Source organism: Sinohyriopsis cumingii, chromosome 7 (assembly GCF_028554795.1).
Source record: "Sinohyriopsis cumingii isolate HCF-2022 chromosome 7, ASM2855479v2, whole genome shotgun sequence".
Lineage (NCBI taxonomy): Eukaryota > Metazoa > Mollusca > Bivalvia > Unionida > Unionidae > Sinohyriopsis > Sinohyriopsis cumingii.
This window is the reverse complement of record NC_142967.1, coordinates 93864258-93885126: the sequence shown is the minus strand read 5'-3', so window position 1 is coordinate 93885126 and position 20869 is coordinate 93864258. Positions and strand designations below refer to the sequence as shown.

Below are 20869 nucleotides of genomic sequence, written 5' to 3'. Positions count from 1 at the left end.
CATTCTCTAATTTACACTGTGTTTACACGGCTCTAAAAACTGCTTATGTCTTCTATGCAAAGTAGTTCCTATGATATTAGTCATCTGAAGTACATTAAGAAATTAAAACAGTTCCTTTTATGGTCATGTGATCATTTTAATCAATTGAACCAGGGGTAAACTGCCAGAATGTATTCATGTTGCAGTTATTAGCCAATTGTTAAATATTTGCTTTCACAATATATTTGGTATTTTTCATTAAAGACTGAATCTTTAGCTAAGAGTCTTTTTATTTCATTTCATACATACGATGCTCATACATTAAAGCTCATAACAAAATGTCAAATTTCAATAACTGCAACTTCCAGTTTAATTAGCAAACTTAAAAAACAATCATGTGTACCAACAAGTTAACACAATACTTGCTTATCAAATTAAGTGCACTACGGACAGCTCCAGTGGCCTAGTGGTTAGAGCATCCACCACGGATGCTAGGGGTTATGGGTTTGAACCCTGACCATGTCTTACCAAAGACACAAAAATGGAACTAGCAACTGCTTCACCTGGCACTCAGCATATAGAGGTTAGTGTTAGGACTGGTTGGCCCGTCCGGATAATGTGGCTGGATGGGACATGATGCAATATGTCTGTGGCATGATGCCCCAGTGCTAGACATCATTATAAACTGTCACACTGCAGACATAGCGATACGACTGAATGATTGTTACAGCTACATTAAAAATCCAAATCACACACACACACTAGAACACACACATAAGTGCACGATGTGAATTATGCATGCCAAAAGAATAACAATATAAAACATCTATCACTAATGGTTTTTATTATAAATCTACGGGCAATTTCCAATTAATAATTAATAACAATTCTAGGCAGGATAATAGGACATATAGCATGCTAAAACCTCATGTGGTTACAAGGATATGGTAGTAACAGAAAGGCATATCATGAATTTCATGATTCAAACATGTTGTTGTTGAGGTTTTAACATTGCTCATGATTGAATGTATATGGCAATCTATGTCCAGTTGAAAAAGAACCCAGGAATCCCCCAGGAAGAACCATTGACCCACAGGAAGCAACTGGCAAGCCTTTTCACATACCCATAATGGCCGAGTCCAAGACTCGAACCAACGCGGACAGAGGTGTTATGTCAGTGATCAGTAATGGTGAACACCTTTGACCACTCAGACACCTGTGGCTCCTAATCTAGTATTAAAGTGCCAGAAAAATGAAAATCAGACACAAAATTTAAACCAAGTCAGTGAAACACAAATATGGGCTACAGTGGTCTACTATGAAATGAAGGCATGGTACTCATCAAGAAGCACCCCCCCACAAAGTTTGATCAGTCTAAAGTAAGTGTACAGCATGCTGAAAACTGTAATCATGAGCTAAATACAAAAACTTAACCTAATTCATTACAATGCTAAACATAGGTCATAGTGACCTCAATTGTATGGGGATATAATAATCTAGTTTAACAGGACAAGAATGAACAGTAAAATCATGAAATTTATGCAAAGTCAGCGACACATTAAATATGTGTGACAGTGACCTCTCAAGATGAGGTACAGTACTGATCAGGGTGTATCCTCCAACTATGTGCTATGATTCCAGGTCCAACAGTTTCATACTGGGTGTAAACAACAAACGTGGTCATCATGAAAAAAGCAAACATCTTAATCCAATAAAATGTGAATGACCTTATTCTGTTCAGTGGTGTGGTACTAATAGATAGTCACAATCATCTATTTTGATGATTCTGACATGAACAGTAATTGTGACTGAATCCATGTAAATAAAGCAGGAAACATGGGCTAAAGTAATCTACCTATGCATTCATTTCCTATGTTTCATGATTCCATATATATATATATATATATATATATATATATATATATATATATATATATATATATAGTTATACATATATATACTGTATATAACCCTAATCTAGTAAAATGTGAAATGCAGGTCAAACTAACCAAGATGCATACAGTCAGGTTGATAAATGTTTCATGATGAGAATGCAGTGCTCATCAAGATGCATCCCCTCACTACTCCATGAATCTAGCTATACAGGGTGCAGAACACCTTTTCAGTCATAAGTCAAGCACAAAACTAAACTTAACCCAGTCAGATATGAAGCATAGGTCATTCTGACCTTTTGTGGTAAGGTGTGGTACTGACATCTAGTTTGATGATTCTTGCATGAACAGATCTTGATAAGTAAACTGTAAACACAGAATTTAACCAGTCACTGAAATATGGTAAATGTGTCACAGTGACCTATTTTAGTGATGAGTGTGCAGTACTCATAATGCATCCCCTCGTCAAGTTTCATTATTCTATGAACATCTATTTATACAGTACGGAAGAAACACAAGCAAAATATAAAATCTTAGTCAAAAATGTACAAATGAAATAAATGTACAAGCACCGATGATCAGAACCCTCCCCTGGGGAAACGTGCAATAAAACATACCCCAAACTGCTGCCCAAGACCCTATGAAGAATGAATGGCTGAGATGTAGTGAGGTTGTACATGTGTACATGAATGTTTTTATATGTATAAAGGCTGACACTGGCAGTAATTCAGTAGCACCTCTCTACCTTACAGAGTTAAAATGTAAAACTTAAAATCACAAGTTTTTCTTTTCTTTTATTTATTGAACTAACTTTGACAATAAAAATATGAGAATAATTGTCTTTCATGGTTCAGTCCAAAGGCAATGATGCAATGTATGTTTCACACAGTAATACAAATAGTAAATATGCTTCCATCATAGAATTAAAATAGGTGTGAATCATTCATATATATGCATGCAAAACATGTAATTCATATGCCATTTTCAGCTGTACAAATCTGACTTTAATATTTTACAATTAGTGAATGAAAATATTTTAAATCTGTATTACTGAACATACAGTATGTTATGTGATGTCACTTTTTGAACATACAGGATGCTATGTGAGGCCAATTTTTCATGTTTAAATTGCAAGTATGTTTTACATATGGGGCACCTATGAACATGAAACAATTTATAATCCAGAAATCGAAGTGAGATATCCAGTATCCATGCTCTTGACCTATCACTGATCCAAAACAATCTTTTAATTAAAGACCTAAAAATTCCTGTTAATATACAAATGGCATCAACTTCTTTAAATTATTATATGCAGTAAGCATCAGGAAACAACAAAACATCATCATGATTATATAATGGCTTTCAGAATTACTGACATAAGAAATTTACCAAAATGTAATGTCATAAAAATATTCAACACTATGAAGTTACATCTACGTGTACTTGCGTTTTGGCCAATGTTAAGACATCTGACCAAATATTGCCTTGTTACAGGGTTTGTGTTTTGTAATTGCTCTCCTGGGAGTGTTGAGGCAAGTTATTCACTCTCCTCAAATATTTACAACATCATCATTTATGGCACATGATGCCATATATCAAAATAGTGGAACCTGTAAACATTTAAGTATTTGTGAAACTGCCACGAAATCTAGGACAAAAATGGCAAAGTTTGTACAGAAAACATTTGGAAATCTTTGTTTTGAAAAATAAAATTGGGCAGAGCTCTCTTAGAAGCAACTTAAGAAGCGGATGGCATACAAGAGCAATCATGCTCTCAAAATAAAATCCCTACTATTATGGGATAAATTCCATTTTTCAGCACATCACAGGATATACATGGTGGCCAGTATATTTGGTGGAGGAAGTAACTAGGAAGAACCACAGACGACAGGTAGCTACTGGCAAGCTTTCTCACATATTTGCACTGACTGAATAGGAGACTCGAACCCATGTGGATGTCATTTATCTGTAAAAGGCAAGTACCTTAGTCCACTAAGCCTCTTGGGGACCCTCTGACCAAAGGTACAGGAAAACAAACCAATTTAAGTCTGACAAACAAGACATAATATTCAGTCAGAATTTTTTTATAGCATAGGACCTTATAGACATTTGGCAATAAATCAAAACACAATAAAACAATGCAAAGCATGGAAAAAAATATAATCACCACTTTTCCTGCTGGACTAAAGAGCATGATGTGACTGCAGCTTCCTGTTATTTGTCTAGAAAAAGTAATATAACTTGTTCTTACCCTTACAGCTCTAAGGTCTTAAAATAAGTAACAGAAAAGAGCAAAAAGCAACTAGTTTTGTAAAATTCAACAAATAATAAATTTCCCTAGAATACAAAGTGAAACTTTAAAAAGAACTTGCTATATTGTTAATTAAATCTCAAATAGTCCTACAAAAACTTTATCATAATCCCAAATGTATAAAGTTCCAACTGAGCTCCTGTAGTCTTGAACATGCAAATGTACCAGTAGCCTGAATTGCAGTGAATAATAATTTGACTAAATAATTCCACCCAAATTAAAAACTTAACACAAGAATTTGACAGATTCTACTTCAAGATGTTAAGGCAAGAATGAGTAATTTCTTGATTAAACAATATTATATAAAAAAGCAAAGACACAAGAAAGGAACCATGAAGAGGGTCAAAAGTTCATTTCTAGAACATTCCAAGTTGGTGACAAGATAAGGTCAATTACTAATATTATAATAAAGAACCTGGCAAACATCAGGTACAACAGGTTTTTCCATGGGCAACTAATGTCCTAGACTCTGATTAAGATAGACATGTTTATCTTCATTGATAATGATAGTAATATTTAATTTATACTCAGAGAAAAATATTAGCTATGTATTATGTTGTTGACAGAATCAATGTCCTTGAAAGGTATGCAGTGAACTTGATTTTGGAAAAAGGTCAAGTACAAAATAAAAATGTATGTAGCATGTAATCATTAAGAAAGCCAACCAATAATACAAATTAAATATACATAACACTTACCTACCCACTACTTGTCAAAACAAGTGGACAGATGCATGTTTGGTTGCTTTATTTTCAGCCCTGCAATGAAACAAGCAAGATATTTCTCCAGTAAAGACTTGTCATTTCACTGTGCTAATCTTTCTTTTTTGGAATCATTATACTTTTTGTTCCGTATTTGCTTCAAAGTGGGTGTTTCTGAAAATGTTATGTCCATATTCTTTATCTGCTGTTCAACCTCTGAAGCCTTGTGTGTTTTTGCTTGAAGGCCAGCAATTTCTAACAGATCGGGATGAATTCTTTTGTATGGATTTCCATCATCTTCTTCTGGCTTAAATTTCTTTACCCTACAATTCCCATGTGGCAACATGGGAGGTCGGTACTCTCCAACATACTCATAAATAGCTAAAGTTTGTCTGCACTTCTCAACACCTGGCAATGATTCAAAAGTTGTAACCCTTCTCTTGTAGTTTGGATTTTCTTTCAATTTTGAATAGCACCTCCGAATAATTATTATTTGGTCCTCTTTAGGTTGTGGATCAACTGGCTGCCATACTGGGTGCTTATTTACTGATTTTAGCACACAGTACTGTCCATTCTTGTCTCCCACGTACCTCAGTCTCCCAGAGCTCTCTTTAATGAATATCTGCCTATGTGTTGTTCCCTTGGAGCTATCCCAAATTCCGCAATCGTCATGAAAAACTTGACGTACACTCATCAATCGCCTGGCTTCATTTCTACTGTTGTCTACCACAAAATAGACATCAGATTTATGTCCTGGGGGAATATGTTTCAACGGAGTGACATCTGACATTGCAATATCAAGCAATTCCTCCAAGGCCATAAATTTACCCGGCAACGGTAACTTTCTTCCTAGAAATGCTGCATTTAATTTAGTTCCTGACAGATTATGTTCTGAAGATGTAGCACCTGACATGACAGTGCCTGCTAACTGCTCATTGGTACTTGAGATTTTGGACACAATTACCTTGTTACCAGCATCTGTCATTCCTTCACCCAAATGTTCACCAGAGCTCCCAACAACTTCAGGGGATACTTTCAAAGTAGCGTTTGTATACAAAGTATTTACAGCTTCTTGAATCTCCTTAGAAAAATTTGAATTATGAGTGTCAGCATCTTCAAATGCAGCATCTTCATCTTCTGCTTCCATCACTATTACCTGACACTCACTGGCAAAGGGTATATCCAAATCTTCCTTCATAAACTGTGTGGTGTTTTCTACACTAACAGGATGTGACAATCTAGCTTGCTTTACAGGTGAGACATCTGTGTCTTCCAAAGAGGACTTGATGTATGTGCCTGTGCTCCTTTCTCTGACATAGAGCAACTTTGAATTGCTTGAACCTGTGGAACTGGCTTCAGACACAGACATGGCAGCATTACTGGATTTCAAAAGCAACGAGGGAGAAATAACCTTTGGGAAGATCTGGCTTTGATTCTTTCTATGTACATTTCTTTTCTGTGGAGTTCCATAACCGACATCTGAAATTGGACAATGATTCATGGTAGAAACTGATGCTATCGTACCATTCAAATGTAGCTGGGCATAGATGTAATACTTCTAAGACAGTCTTCCGGCAAATTTGTTCTACATTTCCAAGACAGCTTTCTAAAATATTTAAGTTATCAAACATATTTCAGGTCAAATTTTACTCTGAATAGACAAGTCCCCCTCATTATGAGAAAAATCACAATGTAACAAAGTGAAAGAGTTGGCTCCTGCTCATACACTCACCACGTATACCAACTTACTAACAATTCATTGCTGGAGAAAATATGCAGTTTTGTTAGGCAATTAGTTGGTAAAAGCTTTGTAGGACTTTAAAAGAAAACATCCATGATAGAGCTACTGCATGTGTACTCACTGCATATTGTAGAAATTCTTGTGTTAAATAAGAACATGTAATCATAACTACCTTGTAAATAATAATTTAGAGCTATGGATCAGATTTAATGATTTCTGTTATCTGATATTTGATACAATATATGTTGTGGTCAAATAAATTAAAAATTTTAGACATGGGGTGAATCTTTGTGATTACAGATATCACTCAAGTGTTCTTTTATTCTCACTTGGAATTCCCTTTAATTTCACAAATTTGTAAAGAAGTTTTCTATTTAAAGTGAAAATAATCAGGACGGTAGCATAAGACACCTTGCTTCTGGGCATTCTGTAACTGGTCTTCCAGTTTTCTCTTTTTGTGCGACATCTCATTTCTACTGACAACTGTTTGTGTAGATGAGCTGGACACGAGTACTGATACACTCTCATGTAGACTCCTGCAGAGGGTCACCTTCACTTCCGATAGAATATAAACTTAGGGAAAATTATAAATGTTTAGATGTGGAGGCATTCCCTCCCATCTGCTGGTTACCCCTGTTGATGAGCAATTTCATTACTAATGTAAATCATCAGTGGGAATAATTCGGGTTGATTCATTTGTTCAACTGGTCCTTTTTTCAGATGACCAGAAAGATTTAAAGAACCTTTGTTCTCTATATTATAGAACCATGAAGTTAATTTCTGTAATGCTAAACATAATACTGCCATGCTATTGTACTGATTATATGTTGAGATAAAGCCCACAGGTGTATAAAATTTATCATTGATTATAAGTCCTTGTGGAATAATAAGGGGGCCCCGAGTGACCGAGTGGTCTAAAGCGCTCTCCGTCACAGATCACTGCCATCTCACCTCTGTCTGCGTGTGTTCGAGTCTAGGGCTCGGCCAATGTGGATATGTGAGAAAGCTTGCCAGTAGCTTCTCGTGGGTCGGTGGTTCTTTCCGGGGTTTTCCCAGGTTCTTCCTCCACCATTAATACTGGCCGCCATGTATAGCCTATCTTGTGCTGAAAAATGGCGTCAAACCCTCTAACAACAAGGAATAATAAGGTTGTCCATAGGGTTGACACGGCTGGTGTGTAATTTCATCAGACTGTGACATAGTTCCACCAGGCTTGCTGTCATGTTATATGTTGGTGTGGACTCCAAACAATTGTTGGGGTCAGAAGGTTCTCAATAATAACTCATTTAGAAGAAATTATTTCTAGATTAATTTGGCTCAGTAACCCTGCATATGCTAATTGTTTTTTTTCACCTGTTGGTTAATCCAATACACTGACTGGCTTCAAAGGTCCTCAATAACGAACTCTTCTTGTGAAATCACTTTAAAATATCCAGGCAGATTAACTCCCATTGGTATTGGTGAGCAATGTTCACCAGTTATTCTGATTTTACCGGATGTTTTTTATTTCTGCTAATTTCATAGTCATGGAACATTTCATTTTTTTCTAGTAGTTAAAACAATCTTTTCTTTTGAAGATTTTTCCGCATACATTGCAAGATACTCTGATACCAATGTGTGTAATCTTGATATGTTGCACTAACGATTGGCAAAGTTTAAATTTCGCTTCGCAGTTCACATGTTGGTACTTAGTTTTGCAATGTAGCGGCTATGTAGCAGAGCGACTGTGTAATAATTTATGATGTATTTCAAATGTTTAAATTTCGCTTCACAGTTCACACATTGTTTGTTAGTTTTGCTATGTAGCAGCTACGTAGCAGAGCGACTGTGTCATAATTTACGATGTAATTCAAATCTTGGGCAGAGTTATGAGGACATTGATTTCCTCGGAAGAGTGGAATATTCCAGGATTATGACTGATGGCCAGAACATCTCAGTTTGTATGGGAAGATATATAATAAATAAATAGTTGCACAATCGAATCAACCCAATTATTCCTGCGGCTGACTTAATAAACGTAACCTGGGAGGCTCTTAAGGCCCACTTTCTTGGAAATCTGGAGAAACCAAAGTCAGGCACATTTTCCACCCTAAAACTAAAGACTATGAACAAGTCTGACTGGTTAGTAATTGCACTCAATTACAATGCTCATCGCTCACCCTGATGTTCAATTACAAATGTCCCAAGGCTGATGAAATTAATTATTACAGCTAACAGCACTATCAACAACTGAGTACCGTATGCAGAGGTCTCGCTAGGATTTTAAAACCAGGAGTCCAGGACTCCCATTTTGGTAAAACTAGGAGTTCCACCAGCAAAAGTTGCAGTCCCCTCCCAAAAATCTAAGCAAATTACAAGAACTATTGCTTGCCATTGAGTTTCATTTCTACATTCTTTATAACACCAACATAGCTCTTGTTTGTCCATCAGCGTGAGACTGAATTTTGTCAATCCAAGTAAGGACTTATTCCAAACACCAAGCTAGGCAGCACACACTTTATTACAATTAGCTACTGTCCCATCTGAACTATCAGTTCTAAGAGCTTTAGCACTCTTCTGAACTCGTTACAATCTTCATCAGTTTGCCGTTTAACCCCAAAACACTTATCCAAATTTGCGAATGGCATTTTGTCTAAATCTCAATATATCTTGATTCCGAGGTCACGTGCACTGCTTATTCCGCTTCATTCAGAAATGAACACAATAATGAAAGCTAAAGTTGTTTATTTGATGTACTCTTATAAATGACCACATGTACATCTCTGGGTCTTTCTGCCTTTGAGTTTATCCACTGTAAATATCAGTACATTTTCCCACCCAGCCACCAGTCAGAGTCTTTGAACTTGCCACCCAGCTATTTCATCATGTTCTTCTGATGTACTCTTATAATGGTAACATTTACATCAAGGGGTCTTTCTGCCACTGAATTCTGTCATTGTAAATATCAGCACAGCTAAATGATCAACACATTTTCCCACAAAGCAGGTGGCTGAAGCAGGACTGGCAAGTCTTTGAATTTAGCTGCACAACTATTACATGTGTACGGAGGACTCCCGCCTAAGTGAATTTCTGCGTCCCAGATAAAAAATTGTTATCCAAATATGCGTGATTAATCATTTCCGAGACCTCTGCATATGGTCTCCAGTACTGTAACAGTAAACGATGACGCATAGCCTCCAATGACTATCAAATCCAAATCATATGTATCAGTCAAACACATGATCGCCAACTTGTGACAAGGCTAGACGTCAACACCCTGTATTTCTGTGTTACGTAGGACTGATGCAGAGCAACTGGGATGATCATCAAGAACAGAATTTCCTACTGTAAACAAAATAAAGTACATATTGTGTTAATAAATGGACTGCTAGCATCTGGTTAGACCACACACCATGTGGAGACAAAAATGGCATTTTAAATATACCATGTCCATTACCTGCAGTAACATAAGGCCATCCATTCTGCTGAAACAGATGTTTAATGGCATTTTCTTGCTGAATGGTTACATATATCATCAGTAAATAGGTCTCCATCTTTTCCACACCAGATAGCTTCAAGAAAAAGAAAGCTGTAAGGAAAATGAAAATACCATAAAATTTAAAGGGAGTGGAAGTATGTACTGAAACTGAATGAATTTTTTAAAAAATGTATTCATTACCTGATAATATATTTTAAATAAGTGGTTTAAATAGATCCAAGTTAACTTAACAGGATGGCATCTACCTACATACAAGAGAAAATGCAAGGCAGTTGATCAAGAACATGTATACTTTATACAGACCCTCCAACATTTAAATATTCCTTGGAAACGCAAATGTTATAATGAACTAATGGTAAATTAACAGAAATGAATACATACAAGCACTAAGTGAATGAAGAATAAATGAAGAATAATCGGTATCTGTCCAACAAACAATGAACCATAAAGAACAAATGATGAATGATAAGCAGAGAATAATGCAGCATATACATTAGGATTCTGCTGGAGTTCTAGCAAATATTTAAACAGAAAATTAGTATCAAATATTTCTTTATCCGGCAAACCTACAAGTAGACTCAGCAGCTGACCTTAAAACACCATGGTGCTGTCTCACCATAAAACACCATGGTGCTGTCTGACAGCATTTTGTTGAAACAACAATCTTGGTACATTAAAATAGTTAGCTTACAAGAGAACATCAAACTTGATGAATCACCTGATATTCAAACAGATATTTGAAGGTTATCATAGTGGCAAAATTCTGAATACATGTACACTGTAGTTACACTCTGACATAGCCATTTCTGTGAGCTGTCGGTCAGGCACTCTTGAAAAGATAACATCAAATACAGCAAGTTGATCAAGACCATGACATATAGCAGGGGTCATATCAAAGCTGCAAAATTAAAAAAATTTAATTTTTGTTGTCTTATGCTGTTAAAAACAGTTCTACTTCTGTTTTGTTTTAATGAATATATGTTTCCATATGACGTCACATTTTTGCCATTCTGCAATGTAACTTAACCGGCAATCTCAGTACTGTGGCACTAAATATTTGTAATCCCTGTAATTCAGTCTAAAATGGTTAAGTTACACAATAATATTATTGCATCATCCATTGTGTGCATAACTGTCTTAAATACATGATACTTTGGTCATGTTACAAATAAAGCCTATTTGCAGTGGGAATATTTCCCTTCTAGGACAATTTTCTGAGAGTGTCCCTGCATTTTAACTCAACAAGTAATTGAGAGTTACTACTCCCTCTTTACCTATAATAATAATAATAATAATAATAATAATAGTGTGTTTATTTAAAAAAGGAGAACTTAATTAGCTTGGTGGGATGGACTTGATGAGGTGGGATGTCAATGAATACCAAAGCAGATAAAAACAAGAACCCCATGAGTGGTACATTACACTATCTATGAATAGACCACATTTAATAATCCTCTGTGTAAGACACAGACAATGCATGAGATTATTAAACAATGTGTCTCAATGACCTTGACATTGCATTAGATTACTGAATGTGTCTCAATGACTTTAACGTTTGGTCAGAGTATACAGTCTTGAACTCAGCCTAATGTGCAAAATCATTAGACTTAACCATGAACATACTTCTGACCTTTAAACCCAGAATCAACAAGTTTCTTTATTACTCTAACAGTAAGCCATCCAAATCTTGGTCAAGGACAAAACACAAGTCTGTTTGATCCATGATGACTTGGGCTTTTTAGTGCCAAAATCAATAGGTCTCATTTCCACCTTAAGTGCAAGCCCTCTGCAAAACTCTGGTCAAGAAACATAATTTAGAACTAAAGTTAGTATGCAAACACCATTGTTCCTCTTTTATCACTGACCATGAACACTGGCAAAGTGACCCAAAATTCAAGAGGTTTCTTTCTTACCCAATATGAAAGACATGCAAAAACTTTGCTCAGTGTTAAGAATGGATTGGTAATTCATTATAGCAGATTTTAAAATCATTAGAATGGATTACTAATTATATTCAGTGGATTGCTAATTCATTAAAATGGATTCATAAACCCTTGTATGATCCCTCGCCGCATTAAATTCCTTGTTATGGCCATATTTTAATGCTTGAGAATTAAAGGTTGAATGTAAAATGCTCTTCACAACACTATGAATTTTTGCATTTTATTACCCTCTCAAAATGTGAAGCTCTTAGCTTCATGTGGTTTAACTGGATTATAGAAATAAAAATGTTTATGCATACATGGAGTACATGGGTATGTTTTTACTTTGCCAGACTTATTAGTCTCCCAGTAGAGAGCACATCATTTCGGACTTTCAAGATTTCATGAGAATACATGAGAGCTTTATTCTGAAGCATTGTGAAATTAGTCAATTAAGATGCACTAACTCATTAATACATTATAATTTCTAGCAAAATACTTGCTTTCTATCAAATTTTCTCAGAATCAGTTAAACTGTCAGTCAAGAGAAATCATTTTAAGGTTTTTAAACTACAGAAATGGCAGCCATATTTTATGGCAGATTCCAAAACACTGAGTAAGTGCAGGGTGCTTTCTACATGTCAGGGCATTTTAAGTGTGCTACTGTCTCTTCTGACAACCACCTCTCATGAATGAGAGTGTTTTTATACACTCAGTGAATACTTCTTTGATAATAGTTACATTGCAAATGAAATATAGAGGCTAATGATGCCAAGATGATGGCTCTGACTGCACAATACTACCTTATGCCACAGAGGGCTCTGATTATGTGACTGACATGTACCCATGTTACATCTAGACCTGTGGTGAATACCTATTTGAATATCCACTGAATGTATCTGGATAGAGCATAAAGCTATCAAACCCATTGTTCTTTGTCTATTTAATTATTTAATGACATACCCAATACCTGCCAAGCCACATTGACAACAACTCATCTAAATACCCAATAAGTGCCCAGCCACATTGAAAACAACTCATCTAAATACCCAATATGTGCCAAGCCACATTGAAAACATCTCATCTAAATACCCAATATGTGCCAAGCCACATTGAAAACAACTCATCTAAATACCCAATATGTGCCTAGCAATATTGAAGGCAACTTATCTAAATACCCAATACCTGCCAAGCCACACTGAAAACAACTCATCTAAATACTCAATATGTGCCAAGCAATATTGAAAGCAACTCATCTAAATACCCAATACCTGCCAAGCCACATTGAAAACAACTCATCGAAATACCCAATACATGCCAAGCCTCAATGAAAACTACTTGTCTAAATACCCAATACATGCCAACCCTTAATGAAAACTACTTCTTTGCTAAATACCCAATACATGCCAAGCCACATTGAAAACTTCTAAATACCCAATACATGCCAGGTCTCAATGACAACAAATCATCTAAATACCCAATATGTATCAAGCCACATTGAAAACAACTCATCTAAATCAAATTGCATACATCGCATTGTAAGTATCTTTCATACATTTCACTGTGTGAGGAAAGATGCGACTTAGGATAATACTCAGATCAATGTGAGTGTTATTTTCCTTGTTCTTCTTCAAACTCATTCCTTAACTGCAGAAGATGGTCTATGCATAAGAAATGTGGATGAAAATGGTGATGTGCATCCATCTATAAATATGTTGATGCAATCACACTTTACTAGCAACAGGTGATGTGTGGTCAAGGATAAAGTAAAGACGGTAACAATAGAACAGTCAGAGTAATTATGTGAAAGGCAGAAATAAGTGAAAGAGTGTCAGTATACATTTTCATCCCTTCATACCCAGACTAATCGGGGGCCCTAAGTGGCAGAGTGGTCTAAAGCGCTCACCATTCCAGATACTGCCATCTCACCTCTGTCTGTGTGGGTTCGAGTTTCAGGCTCAGCTAACATGGGTACACGAGAAAGCTTGCCAGTAGCTTCTCATGGGTCAGTGGTTCTTCCCAGAGTTTTCCAGGGTTCTTCTTCCACCAGTTATACTGGATGCCATGTATAGCCTATCTTGTGCTGAAAATGGCATTAAACCCTAAAACAACAAAAATGCAGACAAATCCAGCTACCGTAGCAACGATGAGATAATGAACCACAATGGGCATAGCCCTGAGAATCACTAGGTCTTACTTGTAGCTGACTAGTTCATTAGAATGTGATTTTGGAAAGCTCCTGCTTGTGAGATGTCAAGTCAGGAGCTTCTGCAATTATTGATGGTAATTTGTTCAAAGACCCTATTGTGTGTGGGAAGAAGCTGAACTTGTGACTATTCAGAATTTGACATATTACTTAGTGAATGAAAGTTCAAATGTTAGATGATTTAGCAGTTTTTAAGTTATTTTACCATTATCATTACCATTACAGTGAACATCTGTAGTAAATTTCGCCGCTGCCTTCTGACATAACAATCAAATGAAAGCAACATTTTCTAAAATTATACTTGAAATCCATTCCTTCTAGGGTAAGTAAAATTAAGTTTCTGGGATTACAAGTTCAAGGGAAAAAAGATTCTATACACCGTTCTTTTTGCATTTGAGAAAGAAACGTATCTAATTACCACATATATCCAAAAATTATATCAAATCCACGTCTACATCCGGCTACACAATGAATTAACAATATGTTTTCTTGGAATTAGTAATATTCGCACTGAAAATGACAATTATTGTGATATCCTGCCGTATATAAGACCCAGACCTCCCCTTCTTCTCAATGTAAAATCGTGGAGCATGGCTGAAGGGACATAACTCGACACGTCTTTACCACAATCAATAATCATTTGTTCCAGTTCAGTTCGGTTTTAGTCGGTATATGTTTTGCTGGAAATATTTCTAACCTTGAATTTATCACATCAAAAATAATAATAATAATAATCTCCACCTATTAATCTCTGACTGACCCATTATTAAAGTTTTAAATTTGTACCTCAAGTTTCTTTATTTTCTTTTGTGTGTCTTTTTTATTTAATTATTTTATTTTCGTATATTCGATTAGCAGCAGGGGGGGCGAATCGGACATTTTGTCCAATCGTCATTTGGCTTAATTAATACTTTCTGCACTCAGCGGATCCGGTGTCGTCAGCGCCTGGTAAAAAAAAAACGACGTCGTCGTTGGGGGATCGTCGCGTCGTCATTTGGTTTAATTAACACCTTCTGCGCGCCGATCCCCAGCGTCGTCAGCGTCCGGTAAAAAAGCGCGACGACCGCGTCGATGTCATTGCCCCCCCCCCCCCCCTGCTGCTAAGAAGTTATTTACAATGAAAATTATTTACAATTAACCGAATATTTGGTCAAGTCCGATACGATATCGTGTCCGAGGATCATGTAAATTTATCGTTACAAATCCATGTGGGGTCGACTGAGCATGACTAAAAAAGTTTCGAAAACCATTAAAGTCCATGTCACCGCCACACCAAGTTTGCCAAATATTTCGTAGCGTGTGTGTATCAACGCCGTTGAATACAGCAAGAATATTACAGTTGTCTCTAATTACTTTTGGAATCTGAGTGTATCGTTGAGTGACATATATCACGTCAGTGTTTTTATGCCTGCCTCTGGAAAATATCCTAGCTGGGTTTTTTTGATTGTCTAACATAACATCATCGTACACGACTAGATTGTTAACGTCGCCATCAATATCATCAATACCCGGTGCATCATTGATATCCGTAATAAACTCAATAACATTTTTTTTAGCGATCGCTGATGCATTCTCGTTGAAATCTTTCAACACCTCGTAGCATCGTTGATCATCTACGCTAGGAGCAACCAAATACAACTTATCCCACTTCATCCATCTCATTATTAAATTGAGTAACAATTGCGTCTTGCCGGATCCAGATGGTCCGATGATAATCATCCGGATCGAGTTTGGTAACGCTGCAACATGCTTAACTGGTTCTCTTGTTTTAGTCGCCGAAAAATCAATTATATTCATATCTCTATACATAAATTATGGATCTATATTGTGTGAAGTGTAGAGTACGTACTGGCACAAATGATATGACAACCGCTACAACAAGAAATAATAGATCGGCGCTTACTGGTAAGTGTGTACAATGCGGTACAAAGAAATTTAGATTTATTTCTGCTAGACCCGGGGATGTTTTAAAAAAAAGCGAGGAGGTGACATCGCAGCCAAATTGGCAAAACTCCCCGGAACACCGTGGGCAAAGTATCCAGGAGAAAAACACCTCCCAGGATATAACTACTGTGGCCCCGGAACACGATTAGATATTAGACTCGATGATCAAAATCAGCCCAAACCCGGTGAGTATCCAATAAACGCTATCGATAAGGCGTGTCATGCTCATGATGTTGCTTACAAAAGTAGCGATCTGCAACAGCGTCATATCGCAGATGTAAAATTAATTCACGCATTAAATGCTATTCCTGATAAATCCGTCAAAGAAAAATTGGCCTCATGGTTGGTAAAATCGGCTATGAAAGGTAAATTAATGATGGGCGCTGGTAATTAATAACAACATGGAATCCATCTATTATTCTCCGAGAGGATACTGGAAGGGGAAGGCCGCAATTGGTAAGCTTGCAAGCGCTGCAAAGGTAACAAAGACCACTGCGGCTAATTGGTTATCCAAACAGGCTATATGGCAAATCTATCTACCACCGCCTAAACAAATCAACTTCTCGCGCTTTGATGTCAGCGTACCTAATGAAGTTCATCAGGCTGATATATTATTTCTGCCGCATGACAACGGTTACAAATACGCGCTAACCGTAGTTGATGTTGCGAGTCGATACAAACAAGCGGAGCCGTTAAAAACAAAGTCGGCAACTGAAGTAGCCGCTGCGTTTGAAAGAATTTATCGAAGAGGCCCTCTGCGCTGGCCAAATCTATTACAAGTTGATCCCGGTAGTGAATTTCGCGGCGCTGTTTTATCAACGCTGAAACATCATAGCGTCGCGATACGACGAGGTCATACTGCGCTACATCGTGATCAGGCAATTGTTGAACGATTCAATCGAACTCTCGCTGAACGGTTATTTGGATATCAATACGCGAAGGAATTCATCCAAGAAAAACGATCTCGTGAATGGGTTAAAAGGTTGCCAGGTGTAATTGCAGCGTTAAATAACGAGATTACCCGAGCAATCAACATGAAGCCCAGCGACGCGATTAAATACGAGTATATACCCGGAAAATCAAAAATAAATAGCGTTTCCAAGCCGATTCTTGGCGATGTCACTGTTAGATATCTATATGAACCAGGAGAGCTTGAAGGCGGTAAAAAAAGAGCTACTGATCCTATTTGGAGTGTTACCACGCATAACATATCAACGATAACACGATCAACTGGTAGACCACCGATCTATAGACTGGATTCAACTGCTCCTCGGCGCGGATTTACACGCGAGCAACTACAAGTGATACCTGACGATACTCAATTACCCCCGCGTGGTCTTAACTAGCGCCGTTGCGTCTATTGCACTCAAGACAGGTCAACCTCACATTGTTTTTAACATGACCGAGACTGTTATCGATTCTGTCCACGGTAAATTGGCGAGCGTCTTTATCCGAATAACGCCAGCGCATTACACAATTACAATTCGCGCAGTGATTATTCTGTTGTTGTCGTAACGCAATTATTAATTCGGCATCAATATCAAAACGCCGCTGTTTTTTTTATCCTGTTGGCGGTAACCCGAGAGTTTTCTATCAATGACGCTTGCATCGATAGTGTCATCGTTGTCACTGGCTTCGTCACTGACTCCGTCAATAACAATTCTTCGAAGCTGATTTATCCTTCGTACTCGGGACACTGCAAGATAGACTAGATTCGACCATTCGATGCGATTATCAACTATCCAAACAATTGTGTCCGTGATGGTTAGTCCCTGCGAGGAATGTATTGTTGTTGCGTATCCTAGCGTCCACGGGGATTTATCAGCACGTAGCGCGTCCTCGACGACGCTGATATCAACGAGCACGATATCATTCAGCACGAGAATTTGTTTTTCTGTCCCTGACGCTGTCGGGGCCGGGATTTCAACTTCAATGTTTTGCCGCCGTGTGTCCGCGGGTCTATAACATAACGGCACTGGACGCGTTGGAAACTTTTCCTTATGCAACGTAAACAACCTCCGCTGAAGTGTGTCTCTGACTCTCTTTCTGCTCGCTACAATCAAATCGTTTGGTCTCCATGTTTCCCAGAATTCATTTAACGGCGTTTCCGGAATCACCTCGCGGATTATTTCACACTGAATTCTATCCGGCTGTAATCTGATTAATTTTTTAACCTCGCGCAGTTGTTCATCAAGTGCTCGGTAATCAGTATCGGTTTCTTCATAATAGTCCACGAACCCGCTCAACCAATCATGTGGACCCTCGCCGACAAATGGTGGTGGTTGGCCATGATCCCCACACATGATTACCGCTGTATTCGCGAGCAGCAACCACTCAAGAAACATTTGTAAAACGTCTAACGAAACAGTACATATCTCATCCCAGATGATAACCTCAGGAATAAATTTTTCACCCATTCGATCAGGAGTCCACTCACCGCCGCTGTATCGAAAAAAGCTGTGATAAGTAACGGCGTCAACATTTCGTTGTTTTATCTCTCGCGCTAGTCTATGGGTCGGTGTAAGCACGATTATACTTGCCCGCGTTCGAAATAATTCAATTGCCCGAGTCGTCTTTCCTGACCCGCCACAGCCGCTTAAATAAACCGTCTTGTGTCTACAAATTGGATCAGAACACGATGGTGCATTAGACCATTCTGACAATTTATCACCGCGTAGGTAATTGTTCTCAACGATGACATTTGCTGACGGGGAATAATCGCGTCGTATTTCTTCTTTAATTCTCCATGTACCCCAACTCTCGTCCGGACTAGTAAACTCGGCTACGTTTCCCTTATACGCTACGTCAATATAAAACGAATCAACTGCTACTCTAACCGCGGTATCGGGGAATCTATTTATCATCGAGAATAAATTGATAGCGGCATAACCCAGCATAGACGCCCTCAAATGCGGGTATGCTGGGCTGTCTCCATCGCTGTAGGTAACAACTGTACCCAACCTCGTTCCATTGGACAAGAAAGCTGTTTTGCAGTTCACGTATCTATTTTTTGCCACTGCGTCCTTGATTACGAAATCATATTCTGCGTCATCTATAATCAGCCGTGAGCAATATCGTTTGTAGTCGCAGTTTCTTCCACCTTGTGTGAACTTACCAATTATTCTTCTACCGAGATCTTTTGCCTCGCGGTTTCGTTGGTTAAATATCCTCCTGGACCATTCGATGATATATTCCTCGTCGGCATCAATGTGTGCTCTGGACTCGTCAATTATGCTATCTAGACGCTCTGGTTCTGGTAACCAGACTTCAGTCTGCGCCCGGTATGATATAATCGCGTCACTGACAATCAACGATACAAGCATGCTACAATCAATCATATACCGTAGCAGCGCTATTGGAAGCCATCTCTTTTCAGCCATGTGTCTACCGATCCAAATATAGCAACAGCGATGGAGTCCTGCCGCGAATTCAAATGATACTATGCGAGCGAATCCGGTTAAATCAAAATCAGGCAGTGGTCCATTAATAGCAACACGAGTCATTTCATGTCTGGGGTGTCCAAATCGTTTGAAATACTCAGCGGCGGATCCATACCCGAGAAAACTCGCTGGATAACAGGCAACCATATCAACCGAGATCATAGCGTCGCGGTTGTATTCAGTGTTCCATAATCCACCGTGATAATACTCCAAACAACTGGATTGTACATCTGGTAAAAATTCCTTGCGCGTTGGTCTCCACGCATTTTTCCTTGCTGCAACATGAGCCGCAACCGATGGAATCGTAAAACAATTTGTTAGCAGTTGTTCATCATGCTCCTCAAATTCTATGGCGGTTTTTTTCATCCTGTTGTGAAATGCTTCAGTGCGATATAATTCACCGTTTGGTCTTACAAACTGATCAAAGGTATCCGCATCGTTTTCAGCGCTGCGAAGTAACCACATTGATACAGGGTCGTTTTTACACAAGTAGGCAATAGCATCAAATAGTTTCCTCTCCGCGAGAAAACCGTCCTTGGAGAATTGTTCTCCCAGGAATTCTTCGGGTATATACTTTACTGTTCTATTCCGTGGAAATATTGTGATCACGGGCGTCCATGCGTGTTCGTTATGATCGATAATTTTGATTGGGGCTCCCTTTGATTTGTACTTTGATTCGTGTAATACTTCACCGGTTATCGTTGTAACGGTTATTGGAAATCTCAGCGATGTTTCTAATCTCGCTATGTCGCTGATGGTCGCTCCACGCTCTTTTACGGTTAGTTCCCACTGGTTGATTTTGCTACGTCGTAAATCAGTCAATTTGTTTCCTCGACACGCATTTGTAAAATGCTCTATTATTCGTTCTGCTACACAATTTATCCCCGTTGACTGTTTCATCGGTTTCAGTTTTCCGATATCAGGTTTCTTATTTAACGGGTATATTCCATAAACAACTGCTGTTTCAGGATACGCTCGTTCATAGTATGGTCTGTCAATTCCGGTTAACAACCCCGGCTTGGAGTCGCGGCTGACAGTGACTGTTTTCTTGTCGCTGAAAACTGGTTCAAATTTATCACGTATGATCCAATCGCCTGATTCCACCCGGACAATGAATTTTACTCTGAAGAAATACCTTTTACTGTCAAGTTGTGATATTATCATTGCTGCGCGGTTGTCGTTCATGGTAGCATCAACAACACCATCAATTCGAAATGTTGACCAACTATGAGATGCACCATCACGTTTGAATTCA

The 20869-nt window shown here is 38.0% G+C and overlaps 1 protein-coding gene across 3 annotated transcripts; it reads right to left on the bottom strand.

The window, feature by feature from the left end:
* Positions 1–806: 806 nt before the first annotated feature.
* On the bottom strand, positions 807–14819 carry LOC149795738 (uncharacterized). 3 transcript variants are annotated; one of them, XM_089965657.1, is made up of 4 exons: positions 14649–14819; positions 10821–11000; positions 10061–10192; positions 807–6362 (listed from the first exon to the last, which is right to left on the bottom strand). In XM_089965657.1, the coding sequence occupies exons 3-4, from the start codon at positions 10155–10157 to the stop codon at positions 4987–4989; spliced, it is 1473 nt and encodes a 490-aa protein (XP_089821783.1). In that variant the 5' UTR covers positions 10158–10192; positions 10821–11000; positions 14649–14819; the 3' UTR covers positions 807–4986. The 3 variants fall into 3 exon arrangements, with proteins under 3 accessions (XP_089821783.1, XP_089821784.1, XP_089821782.1); XM_089965658.1 differs by having other exon boundaries at positions 10821–10931; XM_089965656.1 differs by lacking the exon at positions 10821–11000.
* Positions 14820–20869: the final 6050 nt, after the last annotated feature.